We start from the raw sequence: 19,391 nt of genomic DNA, 5'->3' as shown, positions 1-19,391 counted from the left end.
GTGTGTGTGTGTGTGTGTGTGTGTGTGTGTGCGTGCGTGCATGTGTGTGTTGTGTCTGTATTTAAAACGATAAAGTAGTTTAAATTAAAAAATTCAAAGTGAATCTTGTGGACTGAATCATGTCACATGTATTTGCTGTTCCAAATGAATTGTATATAAATGTGAGACAAGGATAGCTGGTCTGTAGCCATGCTTGCACATACCCGCTCTCCTTGCTGAAAGGATTTCTGCTTATTATATGATAAACTTTCAAATATATGATACTTAATGCAACGGCAATCTAACACAATTAACGTGTCACTGTTCACAGTTGTGACCTCAGCTCTTTCTCTCCCAGCCAATGCATGCCCTTGTTTACTGGCAGCAATGAGGGCTTGTGTGTAATTGGGGTAGGCCTCTCCCCCTTTGCCCATATTTTTTTGCAACGGTAACAGAATACAAGCTTGTGTCTGAGTTATGCTGTTTTTTTTTCTCTTTCCTATCTTGTATATTTTGCAACAAGTGGAGGAGCGGTGCGTTCTCATCGGAGGCTGAAAAGAGCCTTTGTTTGCCTGTGAACACCTGGACAGAGTTATCTCCCTCCCTCCTTCTCTTTCTCTCTTTTTCTATCTATCCATCTTTTCAATCTAAATAGCCCCCCCCCCTCCCCTCTCTCTCTTTTATGCTCTGTCTGTGTGTGTCCAACTGCAACAGTTTGACTCAAAAGTACAGACACAAAATAGACGGGCATGGGAAAGTTTTTTAAGTTTTTTGAAGAGAGAGAGAGAGAAAGAGAGAGAGAGAGAGAGAGAGAGAGAGAGAGAGAGAGAGAGAGAGAGAGAGAGAGAGAAGCACAATGAAGAATGATATTAATAGTCAAGGTCAAGTCCTCCTGTGTTTGATTCTAGACCGGGTTCAAGATTTTCTCAAATAAATCAGGAATCAGAATCAGAAATACTTTATCGATCCCCAGGGGGGAAATTCACTTTGTGACAGTTGCCACAAGGTATAAAATCTAACAATATAATATAAGAATAAGTAAATCATTAAATAAGTATGAACATTATTCTACAATATATACACAGTGTAAGTACCAAAATAATTGGAGTATATGAGATATGTAATATATGCAAATATTGACATCAGAAAAGTGTAATGTCTAAATAGAGCAGAAATAATACTAAAACAGCGCTGTAATAATATTTAGTGATGTGCAGTTCAATTATTGCACTGAAAAAATACTGCACCATATAAGGATAATTTTTTTTGCAAAATGCAGTCGTTTAATTTTTTTTAATGCATTACTAGTGCTAACATAAGACAAAAAGACGTACTAAAGGTTTGCAATTTATTCAATTCTATTCATATTCAGTGTGAATGTACAAACTGCAGTAGTGACTGCAGATATATTTTGGTGACCAGGCTTTTGTAAATGAACACAAATCTACTGTACATGTGTGATTTTTTTGTCTTTTATATCATAGAGATTTTTCCTCTTTGTTTCAATATTTCCTTCTATTTTTATTTCAGAATTCCTTGCAAAAATGTCATAATTCGCATATGAACTTCATGAACCACACACATGTTTTACTCGTAGACTTCCACTCAATCTACATTTGGACTATTATTAGATCAATTGCTGTTCATTTATAATTCCCCATATTAACTTGGATGTTATATTAATATGAAACTAACCAGAGATCACTTTCACATATTTAACCTCTGGCTTCAATTCAGTGTCCTGAATTAATTTTTTTATTTATTTTTTGGCTGAAATGAATAAATAAAATGTTTGTGTTTTTCTTGTGAGATGCTACATTTTACACATAAAAAGGTCTCAAGCAAAGATAGAATGGTATAATGAGCTATGTGGGTTGTGACAGTGATTGTCCTTGAAGGCTGCCTAAGACTTGCCCTTCATTAAAAGGTGTGCCGTGCTTATTAACCGGAGCAGCCAAGCCTGGACGGAGAGGTCACCTGGCTCCACTTTCCCACGGCAGGACGCTCTCCTAAATCACAGTCAGATAGACGCTTCAATCTTATAGACCCTGCGTTCCAATCCCCAAACTTCTCTTCTATTTAGTATGCCAGAAAAAGATTTAGGATGTCCCAATACATGCATGTCAATTGTAGTATGCTGAAAATACATAAATGCCCCTCTAACTCCACTGGCATTTTGGAGTATTTGTCTTTATTCTTGACATTTCTCGACATAATGAGAAAAAAAACTTCCTTATCGGATTTTTTTTTCACTCCTGTGTGACCCTAAAACTCTTCTGTACTTTAGTATGTAGTGTAGTAAGAAGAACAAGTATGTGATTTGGAACACAGGGAGAGTGTATTAGGGGTGGTCTATTTATACTTTACCTATACAGTATACTGTGACAACTTCCTTCTGTTTTTCAAGCACAACTCTACAGTAACTTCCCTTACCGTGCAAGTTTAGCCCACCTTGTTTATTTTCTGTTTAATTGATGTGTTCATTCGTTTTAATACGAACATTTTACTCAATCCAATCTGATTCATGGTGTACAACTAGGCTTTTTATTCAAACCATTTAGCTGTTTGCTGTTTGATCTCATGCTGATTAAATCAAATCTACAGCTCTGGAAAAAATGAAGAGACCACTCCAAATGTTCAGCGTCTCTCATTTTACTCTTTATAGGCATATGTTTGAGTAAAATGAACATTTTGGTTTTATACTATAAACTACTGACAATATTTCTACCGAATTCACAATAAGAATCATGTCATTAAGAGCATTTCCATTAAGTAATGTAGAGATGAAGATTTAAGAAAAATCCAGACTGTTCTCTTAATTTTTTTCCGGAGCTGTATATGTTTGTAGAGGCAGCCTCTGGTTCCAGTTCATCCCTGGGTCTCAAACTGAATAACGCTCAGTCACAATTGACCACTTTGAGCTAGAGCATGCAGTGATATCATCCATAAAGTTATTTTGTTAAAATGATGTAATTTAGAAAACTTTTAATATTTATGCACTGCATCACTGTTATGATATGTACACATAATGCAATCTAAAATCTTTCTTTCTGTACATTACACTGCTCATCATAAATGTATGCTTGTATGTGACTGGGAATACAATAGTATAAAAAAGAAATGTTCCATAAACGTTTTTTATAGAATTTTTAGACATTGTTAAACAAACAAACAATCACAAGCCCCACCCACCCCTATTGGAACATTTTGACATTAAAAATAAGCAAAAAGAAATGCATTCTAAAGATGAAGTCATTAGCAGGTTTGTATACTATTGATGGAGGGACAATTCTCAAAATATAAAGAAATAATTGCAAAGTCAATGAGGCATTGATACATAGTGCTCCCGTTCTCGATGGTTAAAGGCTGATATGATGTTGCTGGATGATCAGAATTGAGTGTGTGCTGTAGTTTGAAACACTGCATTGTTCTGTTCACAGGAAAAGGCAAGAATTTGGAGTAAGTAATTTTTTTTTACTTCCGATTATTAATCGGTTTGGCATTTTATTACTGCTGTAAAAATCTGAATTGAATTGTAGAATATAATGAAAAAAAAAACCTATATAGGCCTACATATTTTTTAAAACTCCTGTTCATATTCATTTTGAGAAGATCTCATGTGTTGATCCAAAACAACAATAAAATGATCCCACTTACAAATAACATGACAGTGTCCATAGCTCATATCATTTTCCTGCGCTATAATGCTCAATTGTTGTGCCGGGACTATTTAAAAACATATCAGTGAGCCACACTGCTGCATTTTGTGACATATTCCTTCATCATTAACACAGACACTGCATTTTATTTTTTCAGTCTTACATACACTGTATTGCTGACCTAAAATACCCACTAGCGCACAAACTCTGTATTCATCCACAGCTGCAAATAGTCCCCGACAAATACACACATTCTTCTTGTTTGATAACAAACTTAAAGGCCTCTGTTAAACGGTCTAAAAAAGTCTGTCAGCTCTTTAGCTAACCCAATCTATGGTATATTAATGTAGGCCACGGGGACTTATCACTTGTCCTAGCGATCGACTCATCCCCTCCATAGCCGGTTCCTGCTTATTTGCATGGGTCTGGGCCCATGCTTTGCATTTCATATTATTTCCCCTGACTTTATCTTGCCACCCCCCCCCACACACACATACTACACACAGAAACACACACATACTACACACAGAAACACACACATACTACACACACATACTACACTCACACACACACACACACACAGACACACACCCGTCTTATTCTCTCTTCCCCTCTCCATTCCGTCGGTCCTCTTTGAGTCTCTCTCCCTCATTATGAAGTAAAAGTTGCTGGAGTGAGTGAAATGGGCCCTGGCCAAATGCTCATTGTGCCTAATTAAACTTTGACACAGAGAGTGACAAGAGGCGACAAAGGGGGAAACAATAGCAAGACTGTGTAGTGAGTGTGAGTCCCGGAGCTTTGTCCTCCCGTGGAACAAAAGGATTTGTTTGCATGTGTTCAACTCCATTCAACTTCAACCAGGGCCCAGGTGCAAAAACCAACATCACAACTCACAACAACACCTTGGCACGGCTTGACCAACAAACATGGTCCGAATGGGGCCGACATGCACAAGCAGATCAAGAGCTGCAGGGCTGCAATATAAATATTGTGGCTGCGGAATGAATGTAGTCCCATTACTGTCACCGCCTGGACTGAAAGACACACAACCTTTAATTGTAATATTTTACTCGTCTCGACCCTTCCTATGACATTTGAGAGGTCCACACACACACACACACACACACACGCACACACACGCACACACACGCACACACACACGCACGCACACACACACGGGGCACGCACGCACACAGCAATGTATCCACCATCATCATGACATGTAATTCTAGTTGCTGCATGATTTAGAGCCTTGCGTATGCTGCATGCACACTAAGAAGGTAACAACAGATTAACCTAGGTGTGTCACATAGTAGACAGAATATATATACTTTTGTTACAGGATGTTTGAAAGGTGCATCCAACCCTTTTAGATGTTGGATTACTGACAGCAGGGGCGGAGTTGAGCTGGCTCCCCCTCGACTGTTTGTGTGAAGAGGGAGGAACTAACTTACCCACAGTCTTATAAAAAGCACTGTGCATTGGGCTCTTAGCAGTGCTGAACAGACTGTGTACTTGGACTGTGGACTGTATAAGTGCTGCTACATTAGAATGGCACTCAACGGAACCACAGAGAACGGAGTGGCCAAAGAAGAGAGCCCAGCTTTGCCTTTTCCTCAACCTGTCAAAGTCCAGGACATCACACACACCAAGGTAAGAGAGAGAGAAAAGAAAATAGTTGCTGATAAAGTGGCACTATGACCACTTTAAACATAATGTAATGTAACTTTATTTAAACAGGCACAGTGCACAAAAGAAACATTAAGCTTGTTTAGAGCAAGGAGAGATGCATTGTACCAGGTTTTAGCAAACTGCTATTTTCCACCTGTAGTCCCTGTAGTTAAACCAACCATATTGAACTGTCCATCTAGTTTTAAGTTTTAAGTTTATATCTGGTTAAAATACTCTTCATCTCATAACTACTGGACCTACTACCACTCAATATAACCTCCATTAAACTGTCATTGTATTTTATTGGTATCTATTGCATTCCCTTTTTTTTCTATTTTATTTCATTACATTTTTTATTTTGAATTTGCACAGAAGTACAGCACCATGTCACGTCAACAGTTCACTCGCTTCCATCCTGTATGTGACAAGTAAAGAATCTCTTTTTATTTTTTTATATATTATTTTTTTGGGCATTTTCAAGCTTTATTAGACAGTACAGAGTTGAAATGGGGAGACAGAGAGAGAGAGGGGGGATGACCTGCAGTAAAGGTCCACGGGTCGGATTTTAACACGCGACCACTGCAACGAAGGCCGGAGCCAATATGGTACGCGCTCTATCCACTACGCCACCGGAGCGCCCCAAGAATCTTGAATCTCTGTAGGGGTTTGTAAGAGTGGAGGCAGTCAAAGAATATGCTCTCTTTTTTTTTTACTTTGTTGAGAATATAAATCCAGTGTCATATGAGGCACACACACACCTAAGCCATCCAACTGTCCAACAGATTTTCATCAACAATGAATGGCAGGCCTCCAGCAGAGGAAAGACATTCCCAACCACCAACCCTGCAACAGGTGTCAAAATCTGTGATGTGGAAGAAGCAGACAAAGTAAGGCTGGCTTCACTTTGCTATATGGAAATATTCACAATAAGAATTAAATCAACTTTAGTGTGTAGACGATGCCTATCGCTGAGTATGTACAACCTTTAAATGATTTGCTGCTTAATTGCAATATGCTGAACGTATTGTACACACTTATTGAGATCACTTTTTAATGCAAGGTTGTTGTGGTTGTCAATGTGAATATCTTTGAAATGTATGAAACCAAATCAAATGTATAAGTTGGGTTTTGCCATATTTGCAGTATTTTTAGCCTATATGTTATCTACATGACAGTGATTTAGGTTATATCAGCACAATCGCCGTGACAGTATTTTACACTGTAAAAGTGTATGAGTGATATGAGGCCAAAATAATTCTTCTTTTGCCTATCACCTCCAGTCCTCTGACCACGTTTGCCTATAAAGCCTACTACTGTATGGGAAACTGGTAGCCTAATGAAAAGCTCATTTGGTGGGTATGTGCCTACTTGAGTACAGCCTGCTTGGTAGATTCTAACTTTTCTCATTGAGTGTTTATACTGTAGACCTGTCCCTGCATTCCAATACCCATACTTCCCTACTATTCAGTATGCCAGAAAAAGATTTAGGATGTCCCAATACATGCATGTCAATTGTAGTATGCTGAAAATACATAAATGCCCCCCTAACTTCAATAGCATTTTGGACTATTCGTCTTTATTCTCGATATTACTCGACATCAAAAAATCTTAATTAGGCATTGATTTTTTTTCTCACGTGGGCGTGGCCCTAATACTCTTCTGTAGGCTACTTTAGTATGCAGTGTAGTAAAAAGAAAAAGTATGTAATTTGGAACGCAGGGTGTGTGTGTGTGTGTGTGTGTGTGTGTGTGTGTGTGTGTGTGTGTGTGTGTGTGTGTGTGTCCGGATATCCCACCGCTGTCTCCTCCTTCTTCTCCCCCTGGTGTAGGAGGACGTGGACCGGGCGGTGAAAGCGGCGGCCGCAGCCCGTCAGAGGGGCTCCGTGTGGCGGCGTATGGACGCGTCCAGCCGCGGCAGGCTGCTGCACAAACTGGCCGACCTGATGGAGAGGGACCGCGCGCTGCTGGCGGTGCGCTCACTCTATAGTTATCACTTGTCTATAAATCATTACCCCCAAATGAAGAAGCTTTATGAAATTGAACGCAGTGATTTGCTCTACAGATTAATTTAAAATCGAGATTTTGAAAGATGCCTTCTGAGTGTAGGCTATCATCCTGTTGTTTGTTAAATTACCACGACAAACGTTAAGTGGTAGGCTTTTAATCAGGCCTACGGGGCATGCGTGGAATAAAATCAATGTGATCATACGATTGAGTTAACATATTAGGCAAAGTTAAAGTAACAATACCACTTAATTAGAAAGTTAGGGCTTACATTCAAAATGTCAATTTAGGTTACAGAGATAAATGTTCTTAAATAATCAAAAGTATAGTCTGGGCTATATTTAGGCCTACTTATTATGCACCAATATGCTTTTTGTCAGAAATGTATAACTAGGCTATTTATAGTATATTGTTTAATTTTATTGTTATCCCTGAATCTGGAGTAAAGGTGCAACTTTAGTGATTCTGGAGTATACGCTTGTTGACAAAATACATTTTTGTCAGAATCAGTGAATGTCTCCTCATGATCCGCTACCTGTCTGTATAGGCCTACAATGTGTGTGCATAAAAAACACAGATAACTTGTGCAATATGTTTTGAGTCAATGACAACAACAGATTGTATTCATCACAATAGATCTTAAGAAGCAAATAGGCCGACTGTTCTATTTGCAACAACGTTTCTTGACAGTCTCATTCAAGAACTTGTTTTTTTCCCCTTTCTCGCAGTTGAAAAAATGTCCATGTGCTCATAAGATATTGTCTTCTTCCTATCAAGGATTGGCCTATATTTTACCATGACATCATGATAATGTGAACCCCACACACCCATACTCTTCCATTGTGTCCCTCCCTTGTAATAACTGCTTGATGTTACTATTGTTTAGAGAGCAATGCATTTTACTCTGTTTATCTGCCAGCTTTCATTAAGACCTAGATCAGTAAATGAACCTTAACAGATGTGAGTGAAGTAATAATACCAGATTGCATGTGACGGCTAATTGCAAAAACATGGCGTAGTGAGTGGTATAGTGTGCATGCAGGGTATATGGATAATTACGCTAAACTCCCAGATCGCTTTTGGGGAGCGGGGGGGGGGGGATAAGGACCAGATTCGGGCCATTAAAATGTACAGTAAAGTGGTGCAGCAGTGGGTTCACTATCTGGTAGAATTGCAAAGCCTGACTTCATCTTATTTTCTCTCCAGTGAATATGGTTTGGAAGTTGGAAAGGAGTAGGATACACAATACACAATAACATTATCATTACTATTATTATTATGCCTCTAAAATTGGTCCAGGCATTGTACATTTGGGTGGACCACTGTGGCTGACATCACACTTGCACCACCCTTGGCTCCAAATAGTAAACTTCCTCGCTAAGCTATACTTCATCCTCATTCAACTCACTGCCCTTGTAAGGCCCGAGATTAATTCACCGTTATCATAGAAGTATTATGTTCATATAGTTTACTGTAAAATAGATGCATATCAAAGTTACAAAAAAAAAGATGCATGGAATGTACAATGGGATACACTGTAGTAGATATTTATCACATCATAACACTGTATTTGCCAACAGTGACAGTTGAGATCTGTGTTACTAGGTTACGATGAATTCCAAGAATTCAGATGAGTCAGACGCGTTGGAAAGAAAGATAGCACCAAACTGAAAGGGACTGACATGTTTGTTACCATCCGTCATGGCACAGGAAAACTGTCCCTGTGTTCCAAATCACATACTTTTTCTTTTTACTACACTACATACTAAAGTACAGAAGAGTTTTAGGGGCCACAGGAGAGAAAAAAAATCAGATAAGGAATTTCTTTTTTCAAAATGTCAAGAATAAAGAGGAATTTTGCTAAATGCTATTGGAGTTAGTGGGGCATCTGTGTATTTTCAGCATACTACAAATTGACGTGCATGAATTGGGAAATCCTTAATCTTTTTCTGGCATACTAAATAGTAGGGAAGTATGGGGATTGGAACTCAGGGTGTGAGTACAGTCGGTCAATATCTGACCAGGAAGTGAGTCGTAGACTCTGATTGGATGCTTTGGCTAATTATTGAATAAATGCCCTTCATTATTTCTTACAAATATATATTTTTGTTTTGTCCAAAAATAATGCCACCCCCACCCTCCAAAAATAAAAACTCAATTATGTTCATTTTTAGTTTTGTATCCTTTTCAGACTAAACATTGGTCACATCAAGAGGCCAAATCACTCTTTAGTTGAACCACTATACCCTGCTTTATACCCTGCTTTAACTTATCTAATTCATTAACTAGAACAAAGTTATTATAACTGATAGGAACTATAACAAATAGGATTTGTCATGTTGTCATACACTTGTGTTACCTTTAAAGTCAAACACTTGTATATTTGCACGCCCCTGCGTCTTTTACAGGTACAGTGACACACTAGAAGTTAATACAAATCCAATCTAATTAAATCAGTTTTATTTGTATAGCCCAGTATCACAAATAGACATTTGCCTCAGTGGGCTTTACATTCCATACAGTATGACACCCTCTGCCCTTAGACCCTTTGCTCGGCTGAGAAAAAACTCCCAGTAAAAAACCCTTTATCGGGATTAAAAAAAATTGAGAAATCTCAGGGAGAGTCGACAGAGTAAGGGATCCCTCTCCCAGGACGGACATACTGCCATAGATGTCATAAGTAGAGAAAATCATGAAGGATCATTGACCAGATGTTTACATGGTAATACTAAAGTATACCTTTCTTTAGTGTTTTAGATACATGTTGAAAAGTCCAATAAGTGATGGTGGTGTGTGCTGCTCCTTCAGACCCTGGAGACACTGGACACAGGCAAACCCTTCCTGCAGTCTTTCTTCATCGACCTGGACGGCAGCATCAAAACACTGCGCTACTACGCAGGCTGGGCCGACAAGATCAGCGGCAAGAGCATGGTCGTGGGTGAGTGAAAGTGTGTGTGTGTGTGTGTGTGTGTGTGTGTGTGTGTGTGTGTGTGTGTGTGTGTGTGTGTGTGTGTGTGTGTGTGTGTGTGTGTGTGTGCGCGTGCGTGTTTGTGTGTGTGTCATCTTCTTTTAACTGATGAGAGGAATTCAACAAACCAAACCACCTTGGCCAACACAGATGTGGAATATCTTGTGTGCTATTAATTCAGGTTTGAACAAATTTGAACAAAACTATAATGATATATCATCCATGCACACACATGTTTTATTCTTGGTATTATTTATTTGTTGCCTTGACAATTTTAAAATGTTTTGTCCTCAACGTTCTGCTAAATGAATGCCATGCTTAATTAAATGTAAAAGTTGTGTCCAGTTTGATGAGTTAGAGTTAGTAAGAATCTACATTAGTCTCAGCAACATGACTTTTTGTATTTTGGTGGCTATAATTAGCATACTGAAGTGATTCATTCAAACATACATTTGAGAGGATTTATTGATCATTTGTGCTCACAAATTAAAGGTAGAGTAAGCAATTCTGGGTTCACTCTTTGTCACTTTGTCACTATTTGTGATCATTTATGGGAATATCTCCTCATGATAAACGTGTGCACTGTGTGTGCACTGAAAAAATAAAATGCTCTTAATACGCAGCCTAGGCTCTGTAAACTGGTATGAAACAAGGGGTACGTAAACAAAGGGGGCCCTGCGTAGCTAGCAAACAGTCCGTTTACACTGCCTAGGCTGTGTATTAACACTGGATTTTTTCTGGAAAATTAGTTCCTTACAAAATGACAAAAACATTAGTAAATATCAATAAATAGATGAACATAGTCAGGTATGTGCACAAGATTACCAGTTCTGTACATGAGATATACGTTTCAAGTGTGCACTAGAAACATGGAGGAACTTTTTGGCACATGTTCTATCAAATCAAGTCAACTTTATTCTCAATTTCTGCATTGAAATGAGATAAATTAACGGCTTAGAAAAGTAAATAACTGATGAAATGTGCAATATGAAGAACATTATTTACAATACGTGCAATATGCAGTAAACTGAAGAAATTGAAAGTGTACAATGTAAAATGCATGACAAGGTGCAAGACTGAGTTTAAATAGATAAATGTAAAGGGGCTAATTACTCCAGAAGCAGTGTGTTTGTCCTGTCTGAGCCCTGGGTGGTTGCCTCATCATCCAGTCTCTTAATCCTTCCTCCTCTTGTCCTGAGGGACGGGCCCATAGACAAAACAAACGCTTTGCCTCTTTCCCCTCCATTAGATCCTAATAGAGTGCTGAGAGACCAAAGGCAGGCGGCAGCACAATGGAAGAGGAAGAGGTTCTGTGATAGTGATCAGTGAGGTGCATCAATCTGGGAGGATTAACAATGAGCGCTTGGCTCAATGGCCACCACCATGCAAAGGCCTAGGCAGCAGCCGCACAGCAGCCACTAAGCCACCACTCTACCAGTCTCTAGCAAGGCATCAAGATGAGACACACACAGTAGTGTAGTAGTAGTTTGATAAGGAAAACTGAACGTAGCTATACACCGTGGGAAATGCCCAATGGAATTTTTTTTTTTACAAATATTCTTGCTGAGAAGACAGTTTGTGTCATTGGATACAGATGCAGCCAAACATAATTAAGTCATGATCAAATAATCACTGTTGTGTGGGTGGAAACTTCAACAATGCCCAAAACGTTTTCCTTTAGTCTAAATGAACTTGCTTTAAAATAAAGAAATGTACATTCCGTGTGTCCACCAGCTCATCCCTACAGTACTACTAGGGATGAGCACCTGTAGTCAAGTCCAGGATTAAGGGATCACATTGAGTCTGTGAGGATCACTCCAGTCATTGTTTATCTAATAGAACACATCCGTCTGTGCAGGATAACAACATATTGCCTATCCAACGCTTAATGCTTATTGCCAAATGAAAACAAACAAAAAAACAGCGGCAAGTAAATGCAATAGTACTCTAGCGGTGAGCCACTAAATAGTATAGTTGAAATAAAATATATATTATTAACTCACCAAAACAGCAGAACTACAGTCCGCCCACAGAACCTAATGCTCAGCTCCTGAAACATTACTAAATCAGAGGCAGCATCTCTGGAAGAATGATCAATGCTATTAGTTTAGTGATTTGTATAGCCTTCTAGTAGTGCTATATTAGCCTAACTTTGCTGGGCATTTTTTACACTACGCATTTCCTCCTATTTCCACAAGCTATAAACAGACCTGGCTGTGCTTAGCTTTAACAGATAGAGGGAAACAAATGTTTTATTAAGTTTTCTTTTGGCTTTAGGGTTGAGTGGTGTGGTTCATATTGATATTGGTATTGCATCAAACAATTTTGGGAACATTTTGAGCTATTTGACTTTTTTTTATCTATAATTGTAAGCCCCTCCCACATAGTTATTTTTTTTTCTTTAAGATATTTTTTGGGCGTTTTTATGCTTTATTGATAGTGTAGAGACAGAGTTGAAATGGGGCAGAGAGGGGAGTGACATGCAGAGAACGACCGCGGGCTGGAATCGAACCCGGGTCCGCTGCTGGCCGAGGCCCATGGGGGGGACGCCCTACCAACTGAGCTAAGGGCACCCCCTCCCACATTGTTTTTTTAACATAACTCATTCAGCAGTACAGAGTGATTGTTCTGCCTTGTATGCTGTAGAACCAAAGAATAGCAGTGTCTCAGTGTATTGAATGAAGAGTGTTAGCATAGCAGCAGTAGCTACATTGGCCTTAAGGCTGCCTCTCTACTTGTGTCACACCGATAGCGTGTTGAGTGAATGTAACCTTCAGTGTGCTGTGTTTGAACATGGACTCACCCACTGACTCACAGATAAATGCAGCAGGAGATGAGTGGCTGTCATGGGGGGGATCTCCCATTCTGTACCCAGGAAAACACAGGAGAAACTGGAGAAGGTCAAGGTGTAGACTTCCAGGTTGTTGGCCCTTGTATCTGCTCAGCCTCTGACACACTCTCACTGTTAGTACTAGTGGGACATTCATTGTAAAAGGATTCTCGTTAAAACAGCCTAGTAATATACAAGAGAAATTTTGCAAATTAAAAAATGTTAAAAGAGAACAATGCAATAATCCAAAGGACACTTTGCCAAAATGTGGTTCATGTTAGTTGATTTTCTGTATTATATGCCTCTATTAAGGGCCGTATTAAATATTAAATGCTTATTAAAAGGACCTTAACCTAAAGCGTTTACAAAAAACCTCCGCCTAGAAACCATTGTATCAGGCTGATTTGTGCTGTTTTCTGTTTTTCACAGACGAGAGCTTCGTGTGTTTGACCAAGCACGAGCCTGTTGGCGTGTGTGGAGCCATCATTCCAGTAAGTCCACAATAGGGATCTGTTTTGGATTTATGAGCAATAATGTATAATAGGAAATTCTTATTACCGTTCGTATAATTTTTGGCATTACGTGAAAAAGGGATTTTTTTCTGTGGAAACTAAACACACACACGCACACACACACACACACACACACACACACACACACACACACACACACACACACACACACACACACACACACACCATATACACTGGGCTATGCACACATAAAACAAAACAAACTGAGATCCATTTAAAGTCACGTCAGGATGTCTCACCTTTCTGCTGTAATACAATCTGTTGTATTATCCGTTATAAGCATTTTTTTTCATTCAGAAGAAGACACAATATCCTATTTGCTCTTCCCCCTTATGTGTGTAGTCTGAATGTTGCTGTCGTTATATTTGGAAGAAACAGTAGGAAGCATTTATCTACCTGCTGTACATCACTGTATACAGATGCAGTCTCTTTTATCTTAATGTATAGCTTGAGGATGTACACATTCAGGGCCGCTGCTATGCTTTTGGGTGCCCTAAGTAGAAATTGTCAGTGATGCCCCCCCTCACACCCCCCCCCCCCCCCCCCAAAAAAAAAAACACCCAGAAGCTCGCGTCCGCAGGGCGCGAGCGAAATTTTTTTGCCCTTGCAAGATCTCTGCGACTGCTTTTTGGCACATTTGCCAGCATTTACTAACAGAAAGAACAGCTTAACTTGTGAAAAAACTGCCTTTGCAAAGGAATTGAGTGATAGGATCATAGACTGATTATGAGATAATGGGCCCCTGGGCTTACACTCTTAAGGGGCCCCCCACTTGTCCCTATCCAGTCAGGTACACTGAATTTTCTACACGGATACATACAATTAATGGCAAAAACATATTAAGGAAGTCAGTGTTTCCCACAGGATTTTGGGGTATTGTTGGGGGGTGGGTGGAATTTTTTTAACCTTTTTAAAGTAAAATGCATCAATCTGGTGCACTTTGTGAGGAAATTTTAGAGACTAGAGAGATATCAAATCCTGAGATGCAGAAGGAACATTATTTTTCAGATTTTTCTTAAACAGGTAGCACTCTTTACTCTGCAACTGTAAAAACAGTAGATTGGTCTGCAGACCCATGTTCTATGATGGAGGGGCCCATTTCAACAGATAAAGGGTGGATATGAACAATTTAGAATTCACACATATAAAGTTTATTTGTGTATGTGTGAGGGGGCCTTCAACCCCCTTAGACAGAGCTACTAATGCTGTTGTTTTTAACTTTCTTTTGTATTTCTCCCCTACTAGTTGAGGGGCCCATGATGATTTCTATCTTGTTACATTTTAATGAGTATTTATATTTAGGCTATTCCTTTTTGGACCCTGTTATTGACATGAGTGACTGAGCTCTTTGACTATGCAACATGAAAAGTTACTATCAGTATCTCTGGCTAAGGGCCCCCCTGAGCCCTTGGGCCCCTGGGCCTGTGCCCGGTGTGCCTGTGCAGTAATCCACCCCTGGATAGGTTACACAATTAAGAAAAAACAACGATGGGCCTGTTCATAACTAATTTATATATTTTTTGTAATGTAATGATTATCATGAACTTTAAAAAATATATATATATATTTTGGGGGGCCCCCGGACTATCTCTTTTTACTTTTTAATAAAAAAAAAAAAAAAAAAAAAAAAATTATAATTTTTTTTTTTTGGGGTGCCCCCCCCAGGAACTTGATGCCCTACGCAGTCTGCGTACTCTGCGTATAGGGAGCGGCGGCCCTGTACACATTGTTCCTGATCTTGAATAAGCCTATGCACGGTGGCTTTTGGCTATTCAACCTAAGGATAATAATAATAATAATGTTTTGCATCAGGGACTTAAAGGTGGAGTCAGCTAGGCTAACTACAATCACCGGAGCAGGTCCAGCTGTTTTCAAAAGCATCTGTCATTTCAAAAGCAACAACAAACACATCGCACATATCCTAACAACAGAACGGACCAGAGAAACGTACTGTACACATCCCTTTATTTACGGCGTTATATTGTGATATAGTGTCAATAAAGACCAAATATATATAGCTTTACATTTACAGCGATACTTGTTGTGAAATTATAGGGTGTGCCGGTGTGATGTAGGGAGCAGAAGAAGCCACTAGGGGTGCATTGTTGGGACCGGCATTTACCGTTACTGAGCGGCAGATGCCATGGTGTGTCAGTGGTCGCTGTGGCACATGCCACCGGCCGATAAGCGACCTTGGCGTCTCTCGATTCAGGAGAAAGCTTGTTGTCAAAGTCCCTTTATGTCAAAATCAGTGAGTATCTCCTCATGATCCGCTACCCGTCCGTACTGTGTGTGTGTGCTGAAAAAATACACAGCCATACGCTCTGTAAAGTGGCATGTTGCTAGCTTCGGTGGGCCACATTTTGTTCCTTTGTTCACATACTCGTTTACAGAGCTTAGGCTGAGTATTAACAACAGATCATTATTTTACACACACATTAAGTGTGTACAGGTAGCGGATCATAAGGAGATATTTGAATAAGCATCCTCCAGAATCGCTGACTCCACCTTTTACCTGAGGTAAAATATGAATGTGACATTATGTGACATCTCTCATATTCAAAGCATTGTCAACTGGTGTCCACAGGCTAAACAAATTCCAGGTTTATCTTTTTATACTGGTCCATTTATTTATTATAACTAAATACAGGACTCCAAGATGGTCCCCATTCATTCATATGCTAGTGGTCACCCATTGCATAGGCCAACAACTATTGTGTGTCTTCCTTGTTTGGTTTGCTAGCTCTATGCACTGGCATACAGTATACTCATTACAGCCTCTATCCCTGGACTGGCCCTTTTGTCCCTGTTGGAATGACATCACATTTATAAAAATATATATTTTTTTTGCTTTGAGAAATAATTTAAAATATTAAATATATAAATACAATAAATTCCTGTTTGCAATTTGAGATGTCCATTCAATAGTCTTACAGGCGTCTTTGTGCAAAAAAATTTTGGAGTCACGGGGATGTTTGTTTTGCAATGACTCTGTCTCTATCAAATCATTCATATGCTGTAAAAACATATATTTATATAGTATACCAATCTTCTCATCCAACACAGCATGGACAGATTTATTTCCTATAATGTCACTGTGTACTTGTAACGCAGCCAGGCCTTTAACAGGTTACTTTTGAAGTGAATGGCTCTATAATATAGCTAACATCTCTTTTGCTTTTCTTGGAACTACATTGAAGCTTAATTGAAACCACTAAAGACTAGGATTTTAACTTTCAAGTAAAAAGCCCTGATCATAAATGTGTAGTGCTGCTGCTACGCTAGTAAGACAACTGCACTTGATTTAAAAGGCACTGTCTGAGATGTGAGGAATGGATGAAATGAAATCCTGCCAAGTGTACCAGAAACTTTATCTTAATCTTCCCCTCTCTCTCTAAACAAGAGCTAATCCCCTCAGGGCCTATTCTTACAGGAACACACATCTCCTATTCCGTACTGCTTTTGGATCTAACTTCTAACACTGGAATATATGTTTTTTTTTTCTTTTGATAATAACTACATCAGATTTAGGGTGGAGCAGTGGTTTGGTGTTTCACTGTATTGTGTTGCACTTTGTCATAGCTCCAGACTAACACACCGAGTATAATTTTTTTTTTTCCTACATAATAACAGAACACAGTCATTGAGTTTTTTTTCATTTTTATATCTGTGAGTATATAAGCCTATAACCTCTAATGTTGCTTTGGCAACAAAGGAACAAAAAACGGCTGTTGTTTGACATGGGAGATTATATCATAAAAAGTGAAATTTATACCAAAGGACGTGGTGTAATTACTGAAAGTACTTACTGGCGCGCACACAGCGTGAGTCATTGTCAGAGGAAAACAGGAAAGCCCTTTTCTTCTCAATTTGTGAATCCCAAGATCCCTTAACGGCGCTTTGCAGGAGTGTTTTCCAAAGTGTTGTAAAAAGTTCACAATGCCCAAACAATAAGCATGCAGCGCTCACATGTATTGCTGTCTAATTTGGGTTTGAGTGCCCAATTATTTTTTATGTCAGCATGGTAATGAGCAACTGGAATTTTTCAAAATGCCTTCACTTTGAATCAACTCCAGTCTTTATGACTTAGCTCCTTTGTATTATTATTATTATTATTATTATTATTATTATTATTATTATTATTATTATTATTATTATTATTATTATTATTATTATTATTATTATTATTATTATTATTATTATTATCATTATTATTATTATTATTATTATTATTATTATTATTATTATTATATATGTGTTGTCCTTCACTCTGGACAAACATTCCTGTCATAAAAGGTATTTTGCTACAGTATGAGTTAACTTGGAAAATCCTCAGCACTTTTAATGTGTCTGTTGTTTGGATTATTAGCATAAATTACATATAGGCAGGATTACCTGTGACAAAGCACGCAACTGGTCCATAGGCCAAGCACACTCACTGTATTCCAATGATTGTTCATCTCCAGGTATCAAATAGGCAAGCTTAATGTCCTTACCAAAATGATCTCAGGTCAGATTGGACTTGTCATCCCGTCAGTGGGCTCTAGCGCACACCATTATAGACATCCACAGTAAACCTGTAAAGGAAGACATCCAGGTGTTTTCCCTTATCAGATGCCTGAACCAACTTAAGTCGACTTCTGAAAGGTGTGGGGGGAGTAGTTCTTGTCAATGTAACTTAACACAAAGCAGTAACAAGCAATATAGACAGACATTAATACTTGCTGATCTGCACCATGTTCAGCCTCAGCTCTCAGACTTGAACCAATAGGGTCGTTCTCTGCGTGTCAGTCCCACAGATAGTATATAAAATGTATATAAGTCCCCTCTCTGACCCATTTCATCTCCGTCTCTCCAAAACTGTCTAATAAAAAAATAAAATAAAAAAATATATAAATGCACAGGTACATAAACAATAATTTAAAAAAATTAATGTTTGAAAAAAACACATAGCATAAATCTCATTCATCTGACTTTTAGCATTTCCTATTGAGAGCAGTCAGCTAACATTGTTCTTTTTGTGTCCATCTTGCAGTGGAACTTTCCTTTGTTGATGTTCATGTGGAAGCTAGCTCCAGCTCTGAGCTGTGGAAACACTGTGGTCATCAAGCCAGCGGAGCAGACCCCCCTCACGGCCCTGCACATGGGAGCGCTCATCAAAGAGGTCTGATTCTAAAGGGCTCAACGTGTACAGCCAGACTGATCCAAGCCCTGGGCTGCCTAGGAGAGCTTTTTAGACTTTAAACCTATGACAGTCCTCTCCTTTAACAGATTGTGGGACTGCAATTCCTATAGAAAAAAACCCCGTTTCTTATAAAGTCAAAGTCAACTTTGCACATTCAAAAACAACATCAGTTGACCAAAGTGCTGTACAAGATACAATACAAAATAACATATAAGATACATGAAAAAGAAAGTTAGGAGTGTCAAAGTCTCAACTTGTGTTAAAGGCCAATGCAACAAAAGTGAGTCTTCAGCAACGTATTAAACTGTTCAACTTTACATTATATTACTTTATATGTGACCTTTTTGCCTCTATTATGTACAGTAGATGACAATGATCATCATTATTTTTTACTTCTGATAAACAAAAATAGCAAATCAACAGGAAAAAATCACAAACTGTATTCCAGGAAATATTGGATAGAAGAGTCATGTTGAAAAGGACCAGGCCAACTATACACTACAACTGCTTTGTTTGAACCTTTTGACAGATGAAGGCATTACATTTATTTTATTGACTGGTAA

The 19,391-nt window shown here is 38.8% G+C and overlaps 1 protein-coding gene across 1 annotated transcript in view; it reads left to right on the top strand.

Moving 5' to 3' along the window:
• The first annotated feature begins 5,151 nt into the window (after positions 1-5,151).
• aldh1a3 (aldehyde dehydrogenase 1 family, member A3) overlaps positions 5,152-19,391 on the top strand; it is a 29,758-nt gene continuing 15,518 nt past the window's right edge. Inside the window, exons 1-6 of the mRNA XM_080030382.1 lie at positions 5,152-5,291; positions 6,092-6,196; positions 7,138-7,278; positions 10,121-10,250; positions 13,540-13,601; positions 18,679-18,807. Of these exons, the coding sequence (XP_079886508.1) occupies positions 5,190-5,291; positions 6,092-6,196; positions 7,138-7,278; positions 10,121-10,250; positions 13,540-13,601; positions 18,679-18,807 (669 nt within the window). The 5' untranslated portion in view covers positions 5,152-5,189. The remainder of the gene's footprint in view (positions 5,292-6,091; positions 6,197-7,137; positions 7,279-10,120; positions 10,251-13,539; positions 13,602-18,678; positions 18,808-19,391) is intronic.

The sequence above is a fragment of the Ammodytes marinus genome (assembly GCF_949987685.1).
Source record: "Ammodytes marinus genome assembly, chromosome: 1".
Lineage (NCBI taxonomy): Eukaryota > Metazoa > Chordata > Actinopteri > Uranoscopiformes > Ammodytidae > Ammodytes > Ammodytes marinus.
The sequence above is the reverse complement of the archived record's forward strand: the minus strand, read 5'-3'. Positions and strand labels throughout refer to the sequence as shown.